Source organism: Passer montanus, unplaced genomic scaffold (assembly GCF_014805655.1).
Source record: "Passer montanus isolate IOZ18808 unplaced genomic scaffold, ASM1480565v1 scaffold55, whole genome shotgun sequence".
In the NCBI taxonomy this organism is placed as follows: domain Eukaryota; kingdom Metazoa; phylum Chordata; class Aves; order Passeriformes; family Passeridae; genus Passer; species Passer montanus.
Genome location: NW_024370485.1, coordinates 2,643,725 through 2,662,153, shown reverse-complemented (window position 1 = coordinate 2,662,153; position 18,429 = coordinate 2,643,725). Strand labels below are relative to the sequence as shown.

The window sequence follows — 18,429 nt, the reverse complement described above, 5'->3', positions numbered from 1 at the left end:
CTTTGGTTTGCCTCTGGTACTGAGGGACACGGCCGTAGCGTGTTTCTGTGGGTTTGCGATCCGCACGCCGTGTTCTCGTGGGCTCGAGAGGGGAGAGCACGGCGTGTGACTGCTCCCCGTGTGACATTTCCAAAAGGCTGTTGGGAACCCGGCAGCAAAAGGTCCCCAAATCACTGAGAGTGCAATGACTCTGGCACTCACAACCCGCGTTACTCACATACAAGCCCACATGATTGCGTCTTCCTGGAAGAAAGGTCCGGTTATCGCCAGATCTGACGCTGAGCACTTCCTGCCGCAGTGTGTCACACATTCACACCCAGCATGGCTGCGAAAGCTGTGCTAGCAGCTTGCCAGCTCCAAAGCTGTCAACATTTTCACTAAAAGCGAGGGGGTTGGGGGGTGAAAAAAATACTGAGCCAGCAGGACAGTCCTCAGGAGCTTGCCACAGGATCACCTCTAACTCTGCTTTCTTTTTTAGGTGTCTGAGTCCCTTGGGGCAGGGAGTAGGAAGGAGAGCTAAAGGTATATTAGTTCGAGCAACTTTGCTTAGTTCCCTGTTTAGAAAAGTTGTTAGTCATTTCCCCTCTCCCAAAGGACAGAAAGACACTGTAAATTACTTAATATATTTTTTTTATTTACAAAGAAGCAGACTTGGTGCTTTGTACTCATCTTAGCAGCAAGATGTACTCAGTAAGAGTATGGATGTATAGTTTGGTCATACAGAGAGAAAATTGAGTCCAGCTAGAACTCAATCTAACTACTGTTATCAAAAATAACAAATACATTGATAACAAAAAGAGGGTCAAGGAGAAGCTCCATCCTTTATTTGACTTGGCAGGGGAATATTGTCATTAAGGATGAGGCTGAGCTACTTAATGCCTTCTTTGCCTCAGTCTCTAACAGAAAGACCAGATGTCCCCAGGGTACCCACCCCCCTGAGCTACAAGACAAAGACAGGGAGCAGAATAAGCCCCCTGGAATCCAGGAGGAAGTAGTTAGTGACCAGCTGTGCCACTTAGACATTCTCAAATTTTTTGTGCTGGATGGTGTCCACCCAAGGGCACTGAGAAAACTGCAGAAGAGCTCACCAAGCCACTTTCCATCTTTATCAGCAGTCCTGGCTAGCCAGAGCGGTCCCAGGTGACTGGAGGTCAGCCAGTGTGACACCCATCTACAAAAAGGGCTGGAAGGAGAATCTGAGAGCTACCAGCCTGTCAAATCTGACCATGGTGCCACAGAAGATCATGGCACAGGTCACCTTGAGTGCCATCACATGGCAGGTGCAGAACAACAAAGGGATCAAGCCCAGCCAGCATGCGTTTAGGAAAGGCTTGTCCTGTTTGACCAGCCTGCTCTCCTTCTATGACAGGGTGAACTTCACTTAGTGGAAGAGGGAAAGGTTCTGATTAGGTTGTCAACCTAATCTTTAGTAAAACCTTTTACACTATCTTACCACAGCATTGTCCTGGAGAAACTGGCAGCCCATGGCATGAATGTATGTAGTCTTTGCTGGGTGAAACACTGGCTGGATGGCCAAACCCAAAGTGTTGTGGTGATTGGAGTTAAATCTAGTTGGCAGCCAGTCACCAGTGGTGTTCCACAAGGCTTAGTATAGGGGCCAGATCTGTTTAATACACGTTGATAATCTAGATGAGGGGATCAAGGGCTCCCCTTTAGTCAGTTTGCAGATGACACCAAGCTGGGCAGAAGTGTCTATCTGCTGCAGGGTAGGCAGGCTCTGCAGAGGGGTCTGGAGGAGCTGGATTGATGAGCCAAGGCCAATTGCATGAGGTTCAACAAGGTGCCAAGTCCTGGTAGCAACAGGGTCGCAACAGCACCATGCAGTGCTGCAGACTGGGGGAAGAGTGGCTGAAAAGCTGCCCAGTGGGAAAGGACCTGGGGGTGCTGGTTGACAGTGGCTGAACATGAGCCAGGTGTGCCCAGGTGGCCAAGAAGCCCAGTGGCATCCTGCCTTGTATCAGGAATAGTGTGGCCACCAGGGCTAGGAAAGGGATCATCCCGCTGTGCAGAGACCACACCTCAAATCCTGTACTCAGTTTTGGGATGCTCAATACAGGAAGGACATCGAGGTGCTGGAGCATGTCCAGAGAGGGGCAATAGAGATGGTGAAGGGTATGGAGCACAAGCTGAGGGATTGTTGGGGCTGTTTAGCCTGGAGAAAAGAAGGCTCAAGGGTAACAGTATTGCTTTTTTCAACTCTCTGAAAGGAAGTTGTGGCAAGGTAGAGGTCAGTCTCTTCTTCCAGATAACAAGTGATAGATCAAGAGAAAAATACTTCAAATTGCACCAGGGGAAATTCAAGTTGGATATCAGGAAAAATTTCTTCACTGAAAGAGTGGTTAAACACTGGAATAGGCTCTCCTGGAAAGTGGTGGAGTCACCATCTTTGGAAGTGTTCAGAAAACAAGTAGTTGTGGCACTTTGCAATTTAAAGTTTAGTGGGCATGGTAGTATTCAGTCAAAATTGGGACCCGATAATCTTGAAGGTCTTTTCCACCCTTAATGATTCTATAAAGGAAAACAGAAAAGCTTAAGAAAGTCTACATGGGGACAGTGCAGCTTGGATCCTTGGCCCATGTAGGATAACAAACTGCCCATCAGAGGCAAGGGAGTCAGTGTCTCTGGGAAGGTTTTCAAAGTCCATCTTAGAAGACTCTCAAAATACAGGAAAAAGCTGGGAAAACCTTGTACTTTCCTGTCTGGGAAGCTGTGTCTCCAGTTTTCTCCTGGACACAATGGAGCAGTCCGTGTCTTGAGACAGATGGTGAAGGAACTGATGAGAGGAGAGGGATAGTTCACGAAGCCCTTCCAGAAAAAAGTAGGCTCAACTCATCTGAGCAGCCCTTTTCAGGTGAAATCCAAGCCAGTGGGTTGGACCTTGCACCTGGGACTCATAATGACATTCAGGATGCATACTGCAATGTCAGCTAACAGTGTAGGAGCAGGAATCTCAATGCTTGGACAGACAGAGATAGGAAAGAATTAGTTCTAGTTGACACTCACAGCTGTGACAGAAGCGTTAACAAGTTCAATATCCTTGAACTTTTTGGTATAAATTCTCTATATAATTGGTATAAATTAGAAGAGTTTTTAAGAGATGGGAAGAACTCTTAGCCCATGGCTGGTATTTTCCCACTGCTGAAAAGACCAGAAATACGGCAAGAAAATGGACAGATGGTACAAATGGTGAATGCAGGGATCTTCCTTTACCTTACCACTTTTCTCCTGTGGCTTTTTCTAAGCCAGATCAGGGCATGTAGAGGAAGAAGAAAAACAAAGTCTGTGCTATCCCCATTCTTTGCAAATGGATTGAGGTTTTCATTTCAGTAAAGGTGATGATTTGTGGGTTAGTTTTCTGGGCTCATTCACCACATCTTTGCTGCTAATTAGGCAATGGTTTCCCTTCAGCAGTGGAAGGAATGGGCAGCACTGCTGTGATGTTTTCCACTTATACAGGATGTGGGATGAACTATTCTGCAATCAGCTTATCATAGTCAAATAACTGTAGTTTGCCAGCAGGGCAGAAAGGCTTTCGATTTCATGAAAAATATTGTAGCAAGAATGGGAAACTGTGTGAGTTCTTTTTACTGCCACCATCAGAGCTGGAAGGAAGAAAGAGAGGGAGGGGATTTCCCCAGTATTTTTGACTCAATAGAGGGGATTTCTTTTTTACACTGCACTGCTTAGACAGCTGATACAGCTGTGGCTCTGAGCCGACCTTAGAGACTCCAAAGTCTAGACTCTAAAGTCTAAAGCTGGATCAAGTAGCTTAGAATGTAATCTCTGATTAAAGCTTAAAATGAGGACATCAGGAAAAAATCACACCCTTGGTCAGTCAGGAGGAGATGTCTTCATCCATTTCATCATCCGCCCCAGTACTGACTGGCAGTGCTACTGGCCCCTGTACGAAATCTCATAGCTACACCTTTGGGCATTTCTCTGTCCTATTAGAGGTTTTTAGGCCAGTATGAGACAAACTGATCATATGCCCGCTCAGCCTCAAAGCTGACTGCTATTTTATACCAAAATGTAGAGCATGGACATGCTGGCACAGTCTCCTACTGGGATCTGGGAAAGGAAAAATGAATAGGTGAGGTTAGGAGTGTCACTTGAGAAATGTGAGGAGTTTCTATGCCATCGGAGCCAGTATTAACAGCAAAACAGATTTTCTTGTGAAGGCAAGTCTTTGTTGGCCTGTGTTCTCCAGCCTCATTATTGAGCAGTCCCAATGGGATTGATGCTGAAGTTATGTTTGTGTCCTGAGGAGAGAAACTGTCCATCTATCTAGGCTTCCCTGCAGAGGTGGCCTTTCCCACCTGTGGGTCTCCTCCAGGCAGATCCTGGACAGAGCAATGGCTGTACTGGCTTTGGAGGTCCCTCAGAGAAAGGTAGGCACCAGTGCTTGGGTCCTGGCTGGAGAAGGCTGTTTTGCATGGCTCCTCATCCTGTCTTTGCGCTGGAGATGGAGGCTGGGAGAAGGAAGAGGCAGCACTTGCTGCTGGTGTGCAGGGGTCAGCTGGAGGCCCCCCCTTCCCACTCCCCTCCATTACACTGGCAGTATCGCTGTCCTGCAGGTCCAGTGGGTCAGGAAAGTCGGTGTCCAGCTGGCACACGGCCTCAGCTGGTTGTGAAACTGCTTTGTCCATCACCTTCTCATCCTGTTCCAGAACCAGTGTTGGTGAAGTGCTTCCACTCAATTGGAGAGCCCCAGGAACAGCCATGGCCTGCTGGGCTTCACCTGCTGTCTCTTCCATCAAGGAGCCCTTTTGGGAGCTCTGGGTTCCCTCGATAGAGTGAAAGAAGTTGTTGGGCAGCACATTCATGTCCTCTGCCAGTGTGCAGAGGTCTGGAGAGGGGAGAGCCTGGTAACAGTCACCATCCTTGCTGCTGCTGCCCTCCTGGCTGAAAGGCTCGTAGGTGAAGTAGACCTGACAGGGCTCAATCTCAAAGGAGTTGGAAAGGTGGAAGAAGAAGTAGCCTTGGTTGGTGAAGCAGCTGGATCCAGAGTGCACACTGGTTTCTATGGGAGGATCAGGAGACTGGGTTCCCTTGGAAAGTAGAAACTGGGATTCCTGGTCATTCTTCTGCATCACCTCGAGCATGGAGATCTCTGGGATTGTGCTGTTCACACAGTAGGAAGACGTGGAGAATGGGGAGGAGAGCCATTTCTGGTGGGGAAGAAACACAGGAGAGAGAGAGAGGCTGTGACTACCAAAGTATTGCACTCAGAGAAGAACCAAAGGTTTCTTCAACTACTGGCCACAGCAATCAAGTGATCCCTTTTCTGTCCAAGTAAGGGTTACCAGAGGTTGTGGGGAGGGAAATTCCCATTCATGATGTCTCATCTGCAGCATTTTCAGAGACAGTATGTCATTCTCAGTATGTCATTCTGTCACATTAAAATTAAGAGAGGATCTTGTCAGCCTATGTTTTGAGATTTCTGGAGCATGGAATTTAAGATGGAGAATTAAAGTGAAACAAAGGGAATAAAAAAGGTAGAAAAACCCTTACAAGACCGGATGATGTGAAGCATGAAAAACAGTATTGAGGTGCATCTCATGCAATCTATTCCTAGGTGCTGAACAAGCTTCTCATATGCAGATTTCTTGTCTAAAGTGCTCTTCCAGGCCCCTTGTGCCTAATTTTCATAGTTATCATGAGCAACATCCTTCACTGCATCATTATCCTCAAAAATAAACTGGTTTTGATAACACCCAAATCCATTGCCTTTATGGCTTGTAAAGCAAAATTTCTTTCTGCACTGATAAAGTGTCTTGACTGTCTGCTGCACAACCCTGTCCCCCTACTCTGTACTCTTTCCCTGTAGTTTAAGCTTTCTAAGCTTTGTACACCTCGGCTTTTCCAAAGCTTTGCTGTTTCTGAACCCTCTGCAGATTGTTTCCGTCCTTCTTAAAGCAAGATGCCCCTTGGAATCACCTCCCACGTCTTGCATCTGACGCTCCCTTTAATGCTGCACAGAATGGTAATTGTCTCCTTGCAGCTGCCCATACTCACAGAGAGACTAGGGAAGGGGAATAGTGGAGTGGGAAAAGAAAGGAAACAGAGAAGAATGCAAGGAATAGCTAGGTGCTATCCAGTGTGATTACAATTCACAACAGGAGCAGAGGAGAAGCTCACAGCAGGAAATCTAGGGAAGAACTGGACAGGCTAGGGCAAGTAGGGAGGCACTGAACTGGGAGGGAGGGGGATCTTGAGAGGCCAAGCTCCCTCCTGCAGGTCCCTTGTTGTCTCTCGATTAGGGGAGCAGGGTGCTGTGCTTTGGAGGGGGATCTTGAGAGGCCAAGCTCCCTCCTGCAGGTCCCTTGTTGTCTCTTAGACTGCCGATTAGGGGAGCAGGGTGCTGTGCTTGGTGTGGTTTGCCATTTCTTTGTTCTGTAATTAGAGATGCCTCAGCTGAGTGTCAGGTTTTAGAAGGTCAGAAAATAGAACTTGAGCAGAGAACCCCGCAGCTGGTGCTACAGGCGCACATGTCATGTGTAGGTCTATCTGTCCTGGGCACATGCAATTGGGTGCTCCTTTTCATTATTTCTCCCTACTATGGCTCCATCCCCAGCTCTCACCTGAATGTCACCTCCGTGAACCGAAACAAGTGGGGGAAAAAACTTCTCAGGATCTGGGATGTGAATCTTCAGGATCTTCTTAAACCTTAAGGAGAGACAATGAGAAGGACAAATGAAGCAGGGCCTGATCCTGATCACCATCACTATGGCAAGAAGAATGCCTTGCAATTCCCAGGTACTGCCCTGGCATGGAGGAAGAGGTGAACTCGAGCCTGAGGCCTCTCCTTCCTCTTGAGTGGTCTGAGAGGCACTACAGAGCCATGAGATGTATGGAGAGGAGACAGATAAACCTGGCACTGGAAAATACATTTCCCCCAGCCTTTTCCCTGGGGAAGGACAACCCCTGGTTTTACTGGTTTCTTCCCTGCCTTGCCTGATCACCTAGACCCCTCCACCTGCCCCCTTCAGCCCCTGTCCTGATGACAAGCTGAGCAGGCCTCCTTTGTTTCCAAGTTCCCGCTGCTGTGAGCTGCCCCTTCTTTGTTTTGCTATCACCACAATGACTCAGGACCATGTGGCCTGAGCAGGGCCATCCCTGGGAAAGCTCTGCCACAGCTCTCTGCCCTCCTAGCAGGATGTTGCATGGCATAGCTGGGGCACACAGGCAATACAAGCCCTCTGAATGAGTATGCCTTGCATTGTGCAGAGGCCTCTCCTTCCCTGGAACCAGTGCGTTGTCATCCTGAGGCAGCATGGAGTGATCTAATCAGCTCCTCAGCTTCTCAGAGTGGTTGGATCATCTTGTCATCATTTTGCTGAAGCTTTGCTGTAGGATGTTGTGAGGAAAAACCCTCCTGACCTCTGGAGGCAATCATTGTACTCTCTGAAGCATCAGAGCTTGCTAGCTCTTGCATATAAACTACCTTACATCACTGCAGATGCTATTTTTATTCATGCATGTCTAATCCTTCCAGCATCTTACCTCAGCATTATTCTGCACTCAATTCCCCTAGGTTAATTATACTTTGTGGAGAAAGGAGGCCTTTTTAACTCCCTCTGTGCTGTACATCTAGCACTTCCTCAACTTTGTGTTGTGACTCAGGGTAAAATAGTGACCAGTGACTTTCTCAGTATCCATCTTCCTTCAGCATGGTTCTCTGTCTTTCCCTACAGAGAAACCATCCAGCCTCTGCAATTTTATCCCTGAGAATGTTTGTCCCTGCTCCCTGCCATGAATATCAGCTCCCTGCTTCTTTACCCCTGACCTGAGATGAGAAAACCTGTGACTGTTTCTAACCTTGCACCAAGCTGAGGGGTCACTGTACCTATTATTGTGTCGAGTAACCTTGTGAGACACTTTCAGTCCTCAATAAAAGCAGTGTCTGGGTAGAAACACTGACAAAGAGGTCTTGGAGCATCATAGAGGTTTTATCAGTGTGTGAGGACTGCACAGACCAGGGAGAACCAGAACTGTGCTCCTCACTTGGGAGTTTTGCCTGCAGGCCCAATGTCATCTCATCCTGCCTGAACTCTTGCTGGAATGTTTAAATGAGAAGGTAATGGTAACCAGGCTTGCTTGGTCCCCGCTACAGGGAGAGTTCCCAACCCACTGACCTGCTTTTGAAGAGGCAATTTTGATGCATCCCTGCCAGGAAACACCACTCTAACCCCTGGGCAATAGATGTACTGAGGCAGCTGTTTTAAATTTAGCCAGGGCATGGCACCACGTCACAGGAGAATGGCACAATACGACAGTGCTGGTGAAACCACATCATCTTGGGTGGTGTTATTTTTCCACAGGCAAACATCAGCCTCAGGAGGCTGGGCTATAAACCATAAATTGATTGGCTTAAAGCCATCTCTATCATGAGTAACACCAGGTGAAAAATAATCTGAGTTTTGAGAATACACACAAGATACAGGAGAGGAACAGAGACATAAACTTAATTCTCAATTACCATTTCAGCGTCCGTAAGTTAATGAGGAAGGCAGTCCCAATGATCACAAAGATGAAAGTGCTCACTATCAGAACTGGCAGGACTGGCTGGGATGTTCCTGCAAGATGAGACAGAATGAGGAAACGGCTGTTAAAATCTAACCAGGATTCTGTAGGTGGAAGCTGCAACCCTTTCATGGCTGCTCAAGGTGATCAAAGTGGGCCTTTGTTATAATTTTTATATAATGTTATAATACTATCTACAATTTTAATATACAGGTCAGAGTATAGGTGAGTTCTGCTGTGTTGTGTAGGAAGCTTTTGAGCTGATATGGGTTTCAGAGTCTAAGCATTGCTTAAGAGATAATTTGTGCTGAACAAACAAAGCTTGAACTCCCTGATCATAACAGCACCACAGCTAGGGGTGGTCACAGATGAGGTGGCACAGTCTGCTAGTTGACGTGTCCACCAACCTGTTTCATTGCCAAGGAAATCAGGGACTCCTAAAACCAGCTAAAGTGGGGTTGGAGGCTTGAAACAGCATTAATGGTCAGTGGGGGAGAGGGAGTCATGGGGTTCACAGGTCTCTGATAAAGCAAGAGGATAAGGATACAGAAGGTTAGGGAACAAGGGACTGGCTTCTTTCTTTGGAGAGGTATAGGGAAGCATTAGGAGGCTAGGAAGGTTCTAGCTTCACACCATGTTTTAGTACTTGGATTGTAGGGTTAAGACAAAGAGACTGGGTTCCCACATTGCCAGGGCTGCCAGCACTCCTCAGGCTTGTTTGGCATCATCTCAAACACTCCTTAATCTGTCTCTTTCACACATATCTCCCCAGTGCACCTTTCCTTGGTCTTGCTATTCTGGTGCCTGTTTCCTCTGCCTGCCCCTCATCTCCTCCCATCCCTCGTGTCCCTAGGCCTGGTCATGCAGAGAATCTCTGGAGCATTTAGGAGAGAACAGAGAAAAATAAAAGATGGAGGGGACATTTTTAGCACATTCTTTCTTTCCCTGTCCTTGAGATGCTACTCAGATCACTTTGTCTCCTCTGCCTCTGGTACCCTGGTTATCTTTGGTCTTGGTTGCTATGACAACTGGTTGCGGCTGTATCCAATTCACTGACATCACACACTGTCAAAATTTGATCGCCACAGCAACACAGTGCCCTTTCTAAACATAGCTCCTCTGTTTATACCAAGACCAGGAACAACAGGGAGGGGTTGGGCAGAGGCAGGATGGGGACAATGTGAGAAGGAATAACCTCTACCTGCTTATTTTTTGGAAAACAAAATGGCAGAGGCCACAGCCACCGACTCACTGAAGGGCATTGTCTTCCAAGGCTGGAACTTCATACTGATGCAAATCTCAGCAGACCTTTTTTGAAGGAGTCTTATAATACATGTAAGTCAGTAAGTCTCTCCCAATTTCCATGGGACTTTGCTTCCCAAGCTCAGGTGTTCCTCAGCTCAGGAGCTGAGAGCTGCTTCACTGCATTTCACTAATCAATACCTCCACTGAACTGTGCCATTTTAGGAAGCTGGGAGAATGTTCCCAGGTAACATTAGCATCTGGGAAAATGCCAGTCTTGGCCACTGCTTTGGCTGGTTAGACACCTGGCCTTACTGCTCTGGGGAAGCAGTCCCTGATTTATACCTTGTAAATTTTGCCTGGCTTCTGGAAATCAGAGGGGCTTTGCTGGGGTCAGGGGGTCTTTGGCCTTAAACTGTGATGCTGAGATTATCTCATCTAACAGATCAGGAGGGACAGTTTTCAACCTTTCTATTACTCTTTGGTCAACACAGCTGTCCCTACACATCTTCCTTCAGCTTCTCACCCTGTTTTGGCCATTCTACCTTGTTTGCCCTGAGTCCCTGTTTTCCCCCCCCAGGTCAGATTCCCTGGCTTACCCTTACGGTCAGCGTGTGTTCTCCACAGGACTGGCTTGCTCCAGTCACTCCATGTGCCTTTGTAGTTTCTTCTGGTTCTTGGCATTGCACGGACAACTGCCTCATATTTCGAGTTAGGTGAGAGTCTCTCAAAATTCATCCACATCTGGTCCTGTTCAATGGGCAAGTTTGCAGCCTCCTGGGAGTAGGGCAAATTTAGGATATCGTCAACACCCTGATTTACAGCCTCGCATATCCATCTTCTCCAAAACCCTCAGAGAAAACTTGTCTCAAGTCCTTACACCTCATGCACAGCTTGTTCACCCTGAAGAAGAATTCTTCTTTGCTTTGCTTTTCCCATACTTTTCAGGTCTGTCCTGGAACTGTCTGAATTTTTTTGTGGCAGCACTAAGTAAAATAGGATCCCCATCTGCCTCCTTGTCATCACCAAACACTGGCAGCAGGTGACACAGATAAAAGGGCAGGGGCTATCATCCTCCCTCCAGCTTCACCAAAACTGCTTACCTCCCGAGAGGAGGCCCAGGAGCAAGTCTTGGGGGACATAAGCAAGAGCAGGGTTCATCCAGGACTCACACGGTAACACGTCCCAGCTTCCCCTCTGTACTCACCTCCCAGGACTGACTCACGTGTCGGTACCGCACTTGGTACTTCCGCGTCCCTTTCAAATAGTGAGAGGAAATATTCAGGCTCCATGTCAGGTTGGAGGTGTTTTCAGTTATGTTAACCAGCTGAAGGTCTCCTGGAGGCCTCAGCTTTACTGGAAAGAGAGAAGAAGCAAGATTGATATCCCCATACTCTGTCTATAACAGGACTGCACACCAAGCTCCTCAGCAGCAGGACATCTCCTTGAGACAGGTAAACTCACACAGCCAGCAAAACAATGTCCCAGGCAGATGTTTTTCTTCTGGATTAGTGAGCTGAATCCCTTCAGCAAAGACTGAAACATGCCAAAGTTGTCTTAAAGAAGGGAGAAAGCACATAACTAGAGGGGGGCAGAGGAAGAGCAGCAAGATTTCCATCCTTCCTGCAGCACTCATTTTTCATGAGGACAGCTGAACTATCATTACCAGTTTGAAGCCAGATATGGGGCAGGACAGAATGTGGCTGGCATGACACTGCATGACAGAGGAGCAAGTGGCAGGAGTCACTATTGTGCTCATTGTAGCAGGGGACAAGCAAAAGACAAATGCCTAAAATCAGCTGTGGGTGTAGCATAGCAGTGGATGAGGAAGGAAAATTAGCTATCCTCTCATGGGGAAGTTTCAGAGACCAGAAGGCAGATGAGTACTCACTATTTTCAAGTGGTTTGAAGTTTTTTATTTGCTCAGGTATTTTGGTTTTATTCTCTCCAGTGTGGCAATGGACAGACAAGTTAAGACTGTCTGAAACGGTGAAGCACTGATCCTGGAAGGAAAATTAACCATTAGTGGCAATGAAACCTCGTGAATAAGCATTCAAATTTCTAAGCATTGCCTATGCATAAGATGATTAGGCATACTTGACAATAAATATGGAAGGTGTTTGTGGCAGAAGGGCATAAATCTCAGTGGTGAGTGAAGAACCAAAAATTTATATTTCATGTGATTGGAGTTCTTTCTTTGTTTGTTTATTGGCAAGAAGGGCACAAAATATTGTGATACACTAGTTTCTTGTATGTGCTAACTAAGCAGGAGAAAACGTTACTCCCTATAGGTGACATTTATTGAGAAATTTTATTTTTACCAGATCATTTTATATTCTCTGGTAAGACTGAAACCACATTAGTATTACACTTGATACTTGAAATGCAGTGATGCTGAGGGGCCACATACATCCTACAGTACGGAATAAGTAACAGAGAAATTAGCTTGATTAGAAAGAAAAGATTTTGGAGCTATATACCAACCCTGCAATTTGTCTTTGCACATGATATGCACAAGTATGAAAGCTTGTCTGTCATTAGAACTGATTGTGACTTCACCAATAAAAATATTAGCTCAAATTTGGGTGGGTGTTTTCTGAAAACACGGGAACTGCAGTGACACTGGATGTGACTGAAGCAAGTACACAATGGATCCAAAATAAGACTGATTTAAATAAAGAATAATAGCTAAAAGATTTGCATCACCATTAGCTCCAGTGATGTGTTGCTGTTGCAACTTGCATTAGATACATCTAATCACATTTCACAGTAGCTAATGATCTGGAAAGTGATATTGATAATTTCTAGGAAAAAGAGATCAAGAGGTGACTTCAGAGCTGGGGGTGATGCCCATCCCTCCTCAGAGTAAGGGTAATTCAAACACAGGTGATTCAGACACGGGACACTGCCTATGACCTGCCTGTCCTGCAGCTCTTCTGTGCCAGCACGGCTCACAATGAAACCAATCCTTCCTGCAGGGGAATCCACGGAAAGCATATGTACCAACAACACACAACACCAAGCCCCATCCCTGATCCGGACTAAGGGATTAGGTTTGGGCTTTTGATACTACCCCTGGATGTTGCACTGCTTATACACCCAAAATGCATATATAAATCCTTTCCCCTTTGTTGTTAGCCAGGACATCCCAGATGAATTACTCACATTAACATTTTGGCTGAAGGTTTTGATGCATCTCCTCAGTCCTGTCATATGCTCTGCCTTGGGTAATTTGCAGTGCTTCTTGCGTTTTTCAGGTGAGGGATATAACTCCAGAATGCTGAAAAGTTATAGTTTTGTAGTTAGTCAAACATTATGTAACACTAAAGGGCTTTCAAAGCATTTTTCATCCTACTGTATTTGCTGAACAGGTTACAGCAAAGATTTAATCCTAATTTCTCTCCCCATTGTATCACTCAGACAAATTTTATGTGCTGGCACACAGAAGTCAATGCACCCCAGTTATTTCAAGACAAATGTAACAGCAAATTTCCAGTTTCAAAGATTTCACAAAATCCTCTTCCTATCTTCTCTGTTTCCTGTTGATATCAGAGGGCATACAGAGCCCAAATTCACCTACAGCAACCTGGCCCTGGAAGACAGGTGCCTGTTTCACCCCTCTAGGATCTACAGGTCTCCTTCCCCGCACTGACAGTCCTGTAGGATCTCAGACACTCAGTGACATGTGCCTTCTGAGCCAGGTCACATCTCAGTCAGCAGGACAGCACATCTCAAGTGGCAGCACTACACCGTGACCTCTCTTCTGCTCTGACAAGAGAGCCCCAGCTGAGCCATGGCATGGGGTGTGGCAGGGTGGAGAGCATCTGTGGGGCTGCAGTGGGGCAGTGTCTGACTGAGGTCTAAGGTCAGATCAGGCCTGGGACCCACTGACACTGAGGAGGGTTCTCTTCCTAGAGCCCTGGCCAAAGAACGGCACAGTTCCACATCCAGCCCCAATTCCAGCCACAGTCTCTGATTCACACCCATGGAGCAACACCAGTGTTTTAGCTTTCTAGGGCCACGCACCAGCCTCAAGACATATTTGTCAATCTAACCCAATTGGAGGTGTCTCTATGACAGTGACAAGTAACCCCCACGATGACAGAATCACACCGAGCCTCTCCTTATGGCAGGCACCCATGGCAGCCCTGGGCTTGGCTGGCAAGCCTCTTGGCTGCAGATGTCCTATTTGGAGATGACAGAGACTCAGCCAGCCCCCACTGCAGTACTGGCCAAACACCTCCCCTCTGCTGGGAGGCATATGGGAGAGGAAAACATCATGAACTGGAAGAGGCAAAAGAGCCAGGGAAAAGAAGGGGGAAGAGTATTTTTCTTCATTCATCATTACTCAAAGTGCAACATCTCAGCTCATCCTGGCAATTGCCAAATAGCCTCTGTATAACTTCAATCCCACCCTTCTCCAGCCCCATCTCTGTACATCCTCATTTTCCACTGAAAATGGAAAAATTCAGTCCCGAGGGTGTCTGCCAAGGAAGAGGAATTTTTTGAAAAGTGAAGTTCAGATACAGTCATGGAGCTGGAAGATGGGTTGTGCTAGACAGTTTGGGACTCTCAGATGGCAAACACTGAGCAGTGGCTGCCAGCATCTCAGCCCACATGGAGATAGAGACAGAGTTCAAAACAAAACACCTCAGCACTCTCCACTATAGCTGGCCTGGGAAGGGGAAGCCTACATTTTTGTAAAGTGGCATTGCTTTTCCTCAGTCTCTCCAGTCACCCACCTGTCATAAAAGTCTTTCTGTGATAAAATCTCCAGCTGGCACGGTGCTTCAGCCAGGTCCCTGCCCGGGTCCCAGTCGCAGAAGAGAGCTGCCCGTGAGTCATACCAACAAGTGAGGCTGGAGGCACCTGCCAGCAGAGGAGAGACAGACAGCAATGTGGCTCAATTAGCAACGATGCTTGGCGTTAATCACCACCCTGGACAATGCTGCCCCATCCCAAACTACTGACTGAATCCTCTGCTGGACAAGTCCAAGTAAGAAAGGCAGTGCCACTCATTTCTCTAGAACCTTGTAGGCTGATGTGCTCGTCAGAGACCTGTAATATTGCAACCTCCTCTGGCTGCATGTTACAACACAAACATTGCACAGGAATGTACATGGCACACACGCTGCCCTGGCTGACTCCCCTCCCTGTTCACCCAGCTGGCACAGGTGAAAGGAATCGCTTCTTACCTTGTGCTGAGTCTGATGCCCACGAGGGAGGCATGAAGCTGAACAGGCAGAGGTGAGACAGCACCAGCAATGAGGGCTTCATCAGTACTGGCGACACACTGAAAGAGAGAAGACACCCCCACAACACAGTTCAGCAAGGGAACTTAGGAAGATGTCAAGATGTCATCTCACAAGAGGCATCCGCTGTCCTAGGATGCCGTGCTAGTCTTCTAGGTTCAGAAACTCACTCCGGAGTCTGCACTTCTCCCTCAGCACCCCACTGCTCTCCTGCCTTGGGTGCTCTGCTCAGCAGTGAGGCTGTTCACAGGGCAGCACAGAGGCTGTTTGCAGGAATCGCGTCTTCTGAAAACGCGTGAGTGAGCGCACAGCAGTCCGTGCGCGTTGTCTCAGGCTGCCTGCTGACTCAGGTAGAGAGTGCTGCCTCGGCTGTGCACAGCTTGCGCTTTGAAGAGCTTCTTTTTTTGGTAAACCCTAGGGCTGAAATAACTAGGTGCTTGCTGAGTAACAGGGTCCCTGGATGCAACTGACAGAAGTTAGTTGCAGAGCTCATGGCTTAGGAGGCAGATTTTGAATAGCATGTTTGGGACAGGTGGGGGTATCAGGGAGAAGAAAGTGTTTACCACATTCTACAAAGTCAAGGCTTTACTATATCAAAAAATACTACATAGTAGTTCACAAACTATGCATCATCCCCTCCAGGTAGACCCTTGTTTTGCTTTGGAAGGAGTCATGATTTGAGGTGTATCAGAAAATTTGGGCTTTTTAATTATGAAGCTCAGCAGCAGCCCTCATCCAGCCAAAGCACCCAGGGAACCTCCCTGTCTTATAAAGCCTGTACAGTCATGTTCCATATTAGACAGACTTACAGTCTTCTCATCCAAGCCTCTCTCCCCATCCACCTGGACACCTGGACTTTGGGATCTGCCTTTGCCCACAGGAGAAGGAACCACCCCCACCTCTCACCAGCCCTGGAGCTCAGGCAGACCTGAGGAGAACAAGATGGAAGCCCCACTGGACCTTGCTGGGACTGCCAGAGGGGTGTGAGGAGAGGGTTTATAAAGGGCCGGCATGAGCTTAACACCAATTCCCACTGTGATAAAAGATTAGGTTCAGAGGAAGAAAAACATGATGACAACACATTAGCAGAGAGGGGAGAGAAAGAGAGAAAGCGAGCGGCATGGTTGTGAGATGCGGGGTATGATTTGAGAGGATTGTGGAGAGACAGAGAGATAAATATGTTCTCAGCCCTTCCCAAGAGCAAGATGCAGTTTGTCAGATTGAAACTCCTTCTAAGATGCTTTCAGATCAGCCACCCCCATGCGGGAGAGAGCTGGCATTACCCCCTTTACCTTCCAGCTCCAGGCACTGAGCAGTCCAGACGAAGGGGTCGGAGGTTGGACAGCAGCAGGTGATGAATGTCAACCAGTGAGGGGAAAGGTGAGGGGAAAAAGAGAGAGCGATAAAGGCAGATATCTTGGTTCAGTGCATGTCCATGAGAGAAGAGGTGCCCACACCCCAGCAGTTCTGCTCCAAAGCTGCTTCTCTCACATGCGCGTGGTCTCTGTCTTCTCCCTCTCACCTGTGCACAGGAAGCTGCTGCTTGCCTGCCTTGTCAGACTGAGACAAGGCCCCAAAGTATCGAAAAGGCTAGTAAGGCCAAGAATAAAAAAAAAACAAAACCAAACCACATTCTACTTCCTGCTGATAAAGCAGTAAGTGTAGAAACGGGTTAGAGGGGTCAGGTGTTAGCAATGCTCAGACATTCTGGGGCCAGTTTCAAACCATTGCTGGGAGGCAAGAGAGCAAAAAGGACCTCTTGGGATACTTGCAAGACCCATAGCTTCCTCTTTTAGACACCTAAATGGATCACTCATATTGCTCTCAGGGTCTACACAAGTTTACAGATCACTTTGAAACTGGGGGCAGGAGTCTATCTACAGTAGAAATACCATGGACTACTTTGTGAAAAATAGCTGGAGTTGCTGACCTGAGCAACACCTGAATGAAACCAGACATGGTTGCCCCAGTTTTAGAGGATCCATGCTGGGTCACAGTGGGAGTAGAACCAGGTCAATGCTGAGTGTGAGCAAGTTTGAGGCACACCCTCACACTTGCAGATGGTGTGACACCACAAGAACACCCATCCCACTGCCTCCCTACCCAGCCAAACAACCCATTCACTCCACAGAAAGAAGAACCATCCTTCTCTGACCTGAGCATTGCAGCTAGTCCAGCCAGGCAATACCGCCCTGCAGTAGCTGCAGGGCCTGTTTGGTATGGCTTGTCCATTCAACAGGCCAGAAAAAGATACAAAAAATATTTTCACCTTCTTCCAAAACTTCCTATGCCCTCTCCTTTGCAGACAGAGCCCCTTTCTTTGCCTTCACATCCCAAGCCAAGGCAGATGTACAAATGCAAATCCACAGCCTGATGGTTGCCCGGTTCACAGATAGACATGGACCTGCAAAGATGTCCTCACACCCCTTTCTCTTTTCCATACAGAAATAGAATTCTCTGAAGTGCAGCACATCACGTTTCCTGTCTGGTCTGGGCTGCACAATGATGGCCCCTGGTGTGAGGCCGCATGATGAGAGTCTCCTCTTACTTGTACAGCGGTCACCACACTCTGTGCTCCTCATCTTTCTCTCCTAGAGCAGCTCAAGGCCCAAGCTCAGGTTTGGCAAGAAGGTTTTGCTGACCAAAAGTTGCCAGAGGCAAATCTCAAGTCTCCAGGTAGTTCTTGTTTGAGGACTCTATGAACCTGGAGGATGGAACCTAGTATAAAAACAAAGTGATCTTGGATTCAGGTAATGGAAAAAGGGTGTAGGTGGAAGATGGGCTCTTAGTCACAGGAAGCCGAGCCCAGAGACTGGATGTCAGAAGATACTAGACCTCAAAAAGAAATAGTGTTGGAGACAAACAGAGTAGTTTGAAGGCAGAGCCATTTTGCAGAAGGCTGCAATAGTCAATCCTCATGGCCATTTCTGGGAAAGCATTGCAGTTGATCCAGAACCAAGCACTCACTTAGCCAGCAGTATTGGAATGTAGCACCTCTTTCTTCACCACACACAACAAGGACCAGGAGTCTTGAGAGCTGTCATTTGAATGCATCTGAAAACTCTTGTCAGGCCAGGCTTGGGGAGGACAACTAGGGAATCAAAACCAGCCAGCCTCTGCTGAAGAGGAGCAGGGGAGAGGATGGGCTGTGTGCTCTCCTGCTCTGGTAACTGCTGGCTGTGTATGCTGCACCTTGGGGGCTCCCATCAGGATGGAGATGTAAGGGCATGAATCATCAGGCCACAGACCACCTTTCCCAGGAGCTCTGAAAATGAATGCAGCTTTCTCTGGCACAGAAATCCTCACCTGAAGCAGAGAAATTCTCTGTAAGTTATTGGAATCACCACCATTGCAGCTGCAATGGAACATTCATATTAACTGCAATTTTTCC

The 18,429-nt window shown here is 47.5% G+C and overlaps 1 protein-coding gene across 1 annotated transcript; it reads right to left on the bottom strand.

Moving 5' to 3' along the window:
* Positions 1-691: 691 nt before the first annotated feature.
* On the bottom strand, positions 692-16,575 carry IL2RB (interleukin 2 receptor subunit beta). Its single transcript, XM_039725586.1, has 11 exons — positions 16,561-16,575; positions 16,331-16,346; positions 14,982-15,079; positions 14,529-14,655; positions 12,952-13,066; positions 11,678-11,789; positions 10,994-11,142; positions 10,386-10,563; positions 8,501-8,597; positions 6,603-6,687; positions 692-5,189 (listed from the first exon to the last, which is right to left on the bottom strand). Exons 3-11 carry the CDS (start codon positions 15,061-15,063, stop codon positions 4,302-4,304), a joined length of 1,833 nt encoding a protein of 610 aa, XP_039581520.1. The 5' UTR covers positions 15,064-15,079; positions 16,331-16,346; positions 16,561-16,575; the 3' UTR covers positions 692-4,301.
* Between the last annotated feature and the right edge of the window lie 1,854 nt (positions 16,576-18,429).